The sequence below is a fragment of the Euphorbia lathyris genome, chromosome 5 (genome assembly GCF_963576675.1).
Source record: "Euphorbia lathyris chromosome 5, ddEupLath1.1, whole genome shotgun sequence".
NCBI lineage: Eukaryota > Viridiplantae > Streptophyta > Magnoliopsida > Malpighiales > Euphorbiaceae > Euphorbia > Euphorbia lathyris.
Window position 1 is genome coordinate 82,887,871 of NC_088914.1, and position 9,940 is coordinate 82,897,810.

Below are 9,940 nucleotides of genomic sequence, written 5' to 3' on the forward strand. Positions count from 1 at the left end.
TTGTGTCGCTTATGGTTGTGGAACAATTGAATGAGCATGCCTGTCTGAGCGTTGGGCTCACGTGGGGTGACCATCACTTGCTTGAGCTATTCTGTCAGGTCCTTAAAATGTTTAGTATTAACATACTAATCTAAAAATGACATAAAATGTTTAAAAGTAGTACTATATTTTTAAAAGTTATCATTAATATATATGAATAACAAAATTACATACCACCTGAAAACACGATACGATTGTGATACGAAAGTTTATGGATTGGGTTTGGACTTATTATTTTTAACATGAATCCGAAAAATGACACGACTCGAACACGAATTTCGTAGGTCTATTAGGGCTGCCTAATAGAAAAAAAAAAGTAAAAAATACGGCACCGTTTATAAGATGAAATAATATCTCTCTCTCCCGTGAAAAACCCCGAAGGACAGAAAGACCCTCTCTTTTTCCAGTTTACTGCGTCCTCTTCCAGTTGCCGGGGACACTGTTATCCGCCGGCGGTCAGCGAAGAAATCACACGCAGTTGTTCGTTAGTGGAAGGAAACTAGAGGATGGACATTGACGACTTTGATGACCTCGATAAACCAAGCAAGGCCCCTTCCCGACCCTCCAAGTTCGAGCCGAAATCTTCCAAGTTTAAGCCACAGCCGAGGGGGAAAACGCAATCGAAATCAGAAGCACAAGAGTCGGTGTTAGCTGCAAAACCGGAGCCTCAAAACGATCCTGCTTCGAGGAAAATTGAAGATGCTAAACCTGTAATCGACGCGAAACCGAAAACAGAACCATTAGTCTTGAACAATGACGACGTGGGGACAATGGAAGTTGATGCCAAGACGGAGGTTGAGGCAGTTAGTAAGCTGGACGATCCCATGGACGAAGACAAACAAGAGGAGGACAAACAAGAGGTAGAAGAAGAAAAAGAAGAAGAAGAAGAAGATATGATTGTCCGTGAAATTGATGTCTATTTCAATCCCTCTGTCGATCCGGACTCCGAGGTTGGCTTTCTCATCATATACGCATTGCCTATAATTTCAATGTTCAATTTCTTTATTATTTTGCATTGCCTATATTTCAATGTTCAATTTCTTTCTCTTATTATTTGGATTTTTTTTCCAGCTCTATGTTATGCAGTATCCTCTGAGACCATGTTGGAGACCGTACGAGTTGGATGAGCGATGCGAGGAGGTGATTATCTTGGTTTAACAGTGAGTTTTATTGTTGTTATTTGGGAAGTAAGAGAGGCATAATGTTGTTTTTGTTTTTTTAGGTAAGAGTTAAACCCGAAACTAAAGAAGTCCAGATTGATTTGTCTATAGACGATTCAACCAACTGGGATCATACACAAGCCAGCAAATTGAACATGAAAAAGCAGGTATGCTTCAATTTGCATTTCCAACAATGGCACATTTGTCTTTAAAATTCCACCTTATTTGCTGTGCCCAAATCCACAATGATTATACATGTATGATGTTGATTTGATTGTACTAATTTGAAAACTATTAAAGCTTATCATGACTGGATGATAAAAATATAGTTGTTGTCGAAGTTTCGGGATGGGATACTTTGAGATTCTGTAGCTGCAATCTCATTCATTGTCATATCTGCTCTAATTCATTTTGTTGGACTATTCCACAACTTTTGTGGCTTGCCGGCATTTTGTTGAAGCTTTTATCAGTTATAGTTGATTGCTTATGTTGTAGTGGGTTCAATTGTTATTTTAATCTCTTTCAATTAATTAGTTAATCATGTCATTTTCTCCTTTTTGAGAAGATAATATTTTCTACGGTGTATCGTATTTTTGCAACCTTATGTCTGTTTAAACTTGTTAGAACATTAATCATATTGGTGGTCTTCTTTTCAGACTCTAACCTCTTCGTTTATGCCATCCTCTAATTCCGGCTATGCTGTTGGAGTTCTAATTGGTAACAAGGTATATATCTTGTGCTGTTGTTCTGCTGGAACAAATTCTAGTTTTTAACTTTTCAACTTTGCATGTTGTTATGTTGGTTATGTGATATGAAATTCTTCAATGTGTACTCTCATATTACTTGCTTTTACAGTTTTTTACGTCATACTATCTTACAAATATTTGGACAATCCTAGTGTTGTAGCAATTTGAATCTTATATCAACTTGACTTGAGCACGATAAGCATACTAATTGATGATGCCACAATGGAAAAGAATCAGATCTTATTCTTTTGGTTTAGGATTAAAGTTGATTGGATATGATAATGAAGCATAAAAGCTCTTGAGATCATAGATGTGCCTGTATGAAATTTTCACTTAAAGACAGAAGTCATGTGGGCAATGAATGCCATGTGTCTTTTCTCGTGTATTTTTATGCCACGTGCAAAAATGAAGGCTATATATGTTTATATGTTTGTGCGCACATGCGGATTTGCATGTGTAGATCAAATTATTATCAGGTTATATCTCACCATATGTTCTTCTATTTCTATTTGCGTCTCTGCTTGTGTTTGTGTAATACTACTTAATTACAAATCAGCTACCCTAATTTTCTATATAATTGTTCCACATATTATTAAATGTAGACTTTTCTAATTTATATTATTTATAATATGTTCAAGTATCACCAATTATGTTGGCTTGAGTGGTTAGGGGCCTCAAGTTGCTTAAGCTAGAGATATCGAGTTCGAGTCCTAGTGTATGTAGAAAACTTTAATTGGGAGAGGATCTAACTAAATGGTGTCTGACGAGCCTCGAACCGAGCAATGGGATAAATATCAAAATAATAATAATAATATGTTCGAGTATCATTTTTTATTGATTCAAAGAATGTGTATCAAGTCTTATGAAGGGATTTACAATGCATAAGTTCTTATTTCAATTAACAATTTGAATTCAGTTTTGTAACTATTCTCAGCCAATCACGATTGATGCTTCATAGTAGGTCTGCATTTCCTTTTGTTCTTACATTGTTTGTGTTGTAAGATTTTTTGCCTTATTAATTTTTTTGCAGTTACATCTGAATCCCGTTCATGCAGTAGTGCAGCTTCGACCATCACTAGAACATGTTGATTCTGTAGACTCAAAGAGGAAGAACAATGCCACAAATAGCACAGCAGCTGCTGTTAAATTAGAAGATACAAATGAGGGGAAGCCTGGTTCATCAAAGAAGCAGGTTCTGTCTTCATCACAAACAAAATAGAGCATAATCTATATGGCCAAGTAAATGCTTGAATTTTCTGTGTGGCCTCTTAAAATGCTTTTAGTCATCCTAGTGTTGCATTGAAGGGTCATTTGTATATGATGTTTACTTTGGATTTCTCGGAACTTGCTATTCACTTATTATTATTATTTTTATTTTTAACTTATAAATGGAAAGTATTCTCACTTTTTGGCCATTATTTTATATAAATAAAATAAAATAAAGTAATCCGTACAAAAAGTTGTTTATGCTTTGTTAATATTAGATGTTGTACGCAATCAGGATTTTGTTATATGTTTTCGGAGCTGGCTCTCTGCTAAGCTATTGTGCATTACTTGTGATGCCTTGTGGGGAAGTCACAAAGGGGATTTGTCGTAAAGCCATAATTAGGGTGTATTTGAGGAAGCAACCTCATAGCCTTCCCCATCCAGATTGGTCAATTTTTTAGTTTGCCATTTAATAATTATAGTCCTGAAGTGCTAAAGTTCTATATTTTAAATGTGGTGCAGGTCAAGCGCACAGAGTTGGAGAATGATCAAATTTCAGAAGCTGATGAGGTAAAAGCATTCCCTATATATATATACATTGAGTTTAATGGTGATAATCTGATTTACATTTTCAATCTTTAAGTTATTTTCCCTAGCAGTTAGTTTTTTTTAACTTTTCACTTGATCACAACTATCAACATTTTGGAATTTGCTTAGTAGTTAACTGCTTGTGGTCTCCACATTTTTTTGTTTTCTGCATGTTTTGTCCCTAAACAAATGTGCAGTTTTTGCTCTGATTTTTTAGCCAAAAGGTTAAATAAAATATATGTTGAAGTAATTTAGAAATTGAGTTTTTATAGTCTTATCAAAATAATCAGCAATACGCAAGGTTGTAAAAACCGCTAGGCGCTAGTCGGGTGGACAATGCACTTGAAGATTAATCGGGATTAGTTTGGGATGAATCGGATTTGTATTTTTTATATGTAAATCAACGAAATTGCTATATAAATTCAATTAAAATATGTATTATACTATCTAAAAACACGTATATGTGTAACATATATCTTTAAAAATGTGTAAACATCAACATTTCAACAACAATATCATTGAAACAACTCAAACAAATAAAATATAATGTTCACAAGTAATATAATTCACCAAAAGTTATTAAACATTCTTAAGGTCTTAAAACATATCACGAAAACAAGTAGAAAATGCAATTAAACCAAATTATTAAAAAATGATAAACCCAATTCATGAATAACCATGCCACAATGTTCAAAAGTGAATTGTAATAAAGCACAAAAAAAAAAAAAAACGCTTCTGTTCATCGTTGCTTAGGTGGCTAAAAATCGCCTACGGGCCAAAAAAACAGCAAGAGGGACTAATCGGAGAAAATCGGGCGGATTCTCAATTTCGATCGCCTAGGCGGTCCGGGCGGCCTTGGGTTTGAACAGTGCGCAAGAGAGAGCTCTTAAAATTTTGGCTACTTTGTAGTTGATATTTTTTGGCTTTCGCTAGAAGTGTTTTGTTCATCATGAGATGTTATTGCTTGTTCAACTATGAGTTGGTTTATTTAATATTATTGGTCATGGTATCTCCTAACTCTACATTGATTTTTGCCCTTTTCAATACAGGGTTGGGTTAAGCTCAAATACCATGGCTCAAAGAGTGAATTATCTGCTGCATATCTAAAGAAAATGGTGGCACAAGATAGCACAAAAATTGAATTTGAAATGAAGCCGTATGATTTATTTTACTTTATTTGAGTTATGGCTAATACATTTGAACTATTTGCAAGGATCTTATTCTTATTCTCTCTAAAGCATTGGTATGCTAATTTATTGTTGTGTTACTTGAAGGTATGATTATTTGAGCTCATTATGTCCAGTGCCCTCCAACGAAAATACTAAATCCAAAGGCCCTTCAAAAAGGTCTGTTAACTTCTTCATTATATCATTTTATTGATATTATGATGTCAGGCATGTATGAATATAATGTCCTTGTCAAAAGCCTTTTGGATCCATGCATATTGACTGTAGTTTGCCATTGTGGAATGAATATTTGCTATAATCTATTTATAGGTCAAATGACTATTTTTTTCTTTTGGGAGTTAATGTTTGCATGACTAACATTGAAATAGAACTATTGAAAGTCATTTATCATTTTTGAAACTGTTGATTTTTTTTATTTTGTTTTTAGTAAAAATGTCAGCATGCTTATTTAAGAATTCAAGTGACTGATCATAAATTCTATCTTTGAAAGTTGAAGATACGCAGCAAAAAAATAAAAATATACATTCCATCGTAAAGTTTAGACTAGCAATTTATTAGTCCTATGTTTTTACATATTACACTATTTAGGTCACCTATACATTTTAAGGTCCTTTAAGTTTTGCAAGAGTCATCTCTTTAGACCTCTGTTTTTTTTTTTGTATATTATCAATGTCGATCGTATATGAAAGTACAAAATTGCCCTTAAATTAAGTAAAAAATGTTTATTAGTTTTCAAATTTCTATTCTCGTTTTTTTATTATTTAATGTCACATCTTTAAACTAGCATTTATATTTGTTCATTTTATCCATAAGGTTTATTAGACATTAAATGTTCTGAAAGAAATTTGTACGGGCTTACAATTTTATCTGTGGTTCTCCTAATTTTACAACTTCTGAAATATTTTACATTTACTTTTTTGGTGAAATACATTTATTTTTTAATAAAGCAAGTCTATGAGGGTAAATTAAAATCTTATAATTATTCAAAAATTAGTAAAGTAGTTATTTAATATTGGAAAGGTTGGGTTATATGGTAGAAAAAATTAAGCATAAACTAGAAAGACAATACATTTTACTATTAAAAAATAGGGTAAAGAACAATTCGCTATTCTTTCTAGGTTTCATTTAATTCAATTTGACCATTAACTTACAATTTTGTAGTTGGATTTCTGACAAAGAGACTAAAGAGTTGAGAAGACAAAACTTAGGACTATATAATTATTTCTAAAAACATAGGGTATAATATGTAAAAGTATAGGGACTAAAATATTGTTTACCCTAAAGTTTGACATCGTTATTTGGTGAATGATAATTTATATTTTATGGTGCTACCAGCTTATACAGGGCAGATATATATGCTAAACTGTGCTATTTCTGTTGTATTTTACCTTTGTTCATAACCATATATGGTTTTTAATATGTGTTGGAATATATTAGGAATTTTGTTATGTGCCAGTAGCCCCATGAAATTAATTAATTATTATTAGTTCGTTTCCTATGTGTCCGAAGTTTATTAGTCTATCTTCCAATGTGTCTTAAGTTCTGTATTTCGTATTAAAACTGCCTAGAACATCTGGTAACTGTTTTGGACTGTAGTTACATTACATATCACAGGAAGCCCCTATGTGCTATTATGTTGAAAGAAATAAGGAAGACAGCAAGAAAGTATTTCTAGAAAATTAGTTTCAAGAGATCGAAGGGTTCTCTGTAACGCCCTTAACATAAATTAGAAAATTACACTCATCTTAGTGGCCTGATTAATGGTAACTAGACATCTTCTGCTCTTATAGTGGACAAATATTCTGCTGTGTTTTTCCACTTGTGCTTTGATTGCTTTTATCATATGAGAAAAGCCGAGTACTTCATTTATTTGCTTGTTCCAACATGGAATTTTAAAGTTCAATTGGTGATGTTTCAGGTTTTTGCTTTCACTGTCACTGGAGGAACGTGTTAAGAAATTGCTTGTAGAGGTCTGTTCTATTTAATGAATATTCGTTTTTTTTTTTTTTTTTTCTGATGATGCAATGGTCCTTTTGAGTTGGACCAGCTCACATGTTGTCAGTGTTATGTTTTCGGGCCAGGCGTTAGCCCAAGCTAAAGTCGTTTTAGTGTTTTGGTAGAAAGCAATAGACTAGGTTGCGTTAATTTTTTCCAGCTTTACTAGTATTTGATTCCTAGTTAGATACCCTTTATTGTTTCCATATCAGATTTGTTTTCCTAGTCCTATTGCAATTAGAACAGTTACGCTTTATTATTTGCGTATCAGTAGATTAGGATTTTACGTCTTCGCATTCAGCACAGTAGATTAGATTTTTACCTCTTGCTCATTCCGAACATATGTTTTAAATATTTTGAAACAATCACGTTAAATTTGTGACGTGAAAATCATTGCTGTCCTATTGGAAAGTGTAATTTATTGTAGTTAACTTTTTAGTGACTCCTCAATTGTCTTTATTAGGGGCCACCAGTTCAACGGTTTAGTGTTCTTAAGCACTTTGCTCCTGATGACACCACTGAAGATCTCTTAACAGTTCTTCAGAAACATGGGAGATTGGTGCAAGGTTTTTGGGCTCCAATATCACCTTTGATATTTCCAGATGAAAAGACTCAAATTACTAAACGTATTGCTCGAGATTTTGTTCTCCTTTCATTTAGTAGGAATCCTATCATCAAGTCGACACAATTGAATTTCCCAATCAAGCTTAAAGAAGATATGAGGAACTTGCTCAATATTTTTGCGGTTGAGAGACCTTCCTTTAAAGATTGGAAGTTTAAAGAGCCTACAGATTTTGCATTTATCAAACTCCACCCAGAAGTTGTTAGAGAGCAAGAGAAAGTTTGGAAAAGGATAGAGGAAAATTTAAAGCCATTTATAGAAAAAGCTATGAAGAATACAAAATTCAGTGCTCCTCAATCTCATGCTCCTGTAAAACAATCAAATTCTGAAAAACTCCCACCCAAACCTACTAGTGGAAGTAGAGTACTGAAGAGAACAACCATATCAGTTGAAACAAGAGAAGCTTTATTGAAGGCACTGCCGAAGGTTCTTCAGAATCACAAGGTTTGCAGGTATGAACTCTATCATATTCTGCAGCTTATGCCTCTATTATCATTTCTAAATGCGTTTTGTAGATATCCATGTATGAATGCGTACACATTGTATGAAATTTACATTATTAGACTGTAACCACTAGATTAATTGCATCAAGTAGTTTGGTTTTTATAATTAGCCAATTAAGATTTCTGATTCGGTCATTGTATTGTATGTGGGATCAGGGTTAGGTAGGAGAAATGGCCATGGCTGTGTTGGGTTTGCTGTTGCATCTGAGTAGATGAATTGTTTTATTGTTCTCCAACTAATTTATACTACACAAAAATATACTTTTCAAGTAGTTATGTGTTCTGAAATGGCCATGATAGAACTGTACATTTATCTTGATTTTACTATATCTTGTGATATTCTTTGGACTAATTGCTCAGAATGATGTGGAAACTTCTTGGCAGTTTTGAATTGATCTGCCAAGGTTTGCGAGACTTGGCCATATCTCAATCTGCTATTCCCAAGGTAGATGCTAGTATTTTTGTGGCTGCCGCATCTGGTGCTGATGCTCCACGTGAGGAACTTGAGGAAATCATAAGCCAAGTTGCAACTAACATTCATGGATTTTATGTTCTGAAGTCATCTCCGGAGCACCCACAATATGATGCAGCCAGGTTTACTTTCTACTTATTTTAAATAATGTTTAAGGAACTTAACATCAATGCTAACCAATTATCTTTATGTTTATCTGAATTATACCCTCGTATTGCAGGAAAGTTGTAATTGATCTCATATTGGCAAGAGGTCACGATGCTAAGCTTAAGAGGGCTGAAGTTATAGAAGCGGGTAGGTTTGCTCTTAAGCGGGATCTAACTCCAAATGAATATACAAAGGTGAGTGCTGCAGGATGGCCTTAGTATATGGCTAATTTCATATTCTTGGCTGTCATTGAAAGCTTTAAACTGTTAAATTGCATGTTACTGTAATAGAAACTCAAACGCACGCAGTAAAATATAGAAATAGCAGTAACTGGGGTAATTATATTTTGTTGTTCTTCAGGTTATGACTGATATTTGCGAATCCAAAGGTTCTGCGTGGGTCTTGAAGAGGGGTGATGGAAAGCCGTCGTGATGAAACGGCTAGTTTGAATTGCAGAGATGGACACTTGCAGAGAAGTAGATGGAAAGTGGTTACATATGACAGGCGATTCTTTTAAAAGAGAAAATCTCGTGCATTTGGATGCGCTCGGAGATTCAATCCGATTCCTTGATCTGAATGGATGCGCTCGGAGATTCAATCCGATTCCTTGATCTGAAAATGCATTTACATTTTTTTATGAACTCGACAGACCATGTTATGATGATGTTTTCGCTGCCTGATTACTAGCTAGCTATTAGCTAACATTAGAATAGATTAGTGATGATTCTGTCTTCTTACAGAATTGACAAATCTATATATGTGTTACAGTTCAGTGCACATAAAAAGAAAAAGGGAAATCTTTTTATAATTTTGCCAAGATTTATTAAGAACAAAAATACGATTTTTGATGAGATGATCCTTTGAAATGCTAATGTTTGTACTTGCACTCCAGAATCGTGGTAGCAGAATTCTATTACAAGTTCACAGCAAACTCAACATGTATCATAGAAGTAATTTAATCTTTAACTTAGATTCCGTTTGTTTGTCGGAAATATTGGGAAGGAAAATTTTGTATTGGAAAATAAAAAAATTTCAGTGTCCGATTATAATACCGGGAAACGGAAAGAAGTGGTGAGTGACTATTGTTTTAGGAAAGAACGAAGTAGAGTTATAAAAGCTTTAGAAAATGTTTTGATTTTTTTTAAAAATGTAAAATATTTTTCTCACTTTGTTTTTTATTGATTTATTTTCCAAAGTAAATAACAATCAAAAAATCAAAAAAATATTTTTCTGCATAATATTTTTGTGCAAATAAATGAGACTTTATTATGAACT

General features: G+C 33.6%; 1 protein-coding gene across 1 annotated transcript; it reads left to right on the top strand.

Annotated features, from left to right (window-relative positions):
* The first annotated feature begins 382 nt into the window (after window positions 1-382).
* On the top strand, window positions 383-9,537 carry LOC136230002 (uncharacterized). The gene is made up of 13 exons (XM_066018907.1): window positions 383-989; window positions 1,111-1,179; window positions 1,262-1,366; window positions 1,856-1,924; window positions 2,976-3,137; window positions 3,674-3,721; window positions 4,789-4,895; window positions 5,014-5,085; window positions 6,845-6,896; window positions 7,385-7,995; window positions 8,431-8,640; window positions 8,739-8,859; window positions 9,026-9,537. Exons 1-13 carry the CDS (start codon window positions 546-548, stop codon window positions 9,095-9,097), a joined length of 2,142 nt encoding a protein of 713 aa, XP_065874979.1. The 5' UTR covers window positions 383-545; the 3' UTR covers window positions 9,098-9,537.
* Window positions 9,538-9,940: the final 403 nt, after the last annotated feature.

Bases quoted from the DNA above. Each gene is read 5' to 3' on its own strand.
- LOC136230002 (XM_066018907.1), top strand. From the start codon at position 546: ATGGACATTGACGACTTTGATGACCTCGATAAACCAAGCAAGGCCCCT. The intron at 990-1,110 runs GTTGGCTTTCTC...TTTTTTTTCCAG, and splicing joins CTGTCGATCCGGACTCCGAG to CTCTATGTTATGCAGTATCC. The intron at 3,138-3,673 runs GTTCTGTCTTCA...AATGTGGTGCAG, and splicing joins CTGGTTCATCAAAGAAGCAG to GTCAAGCGCACAGAGTTGGA.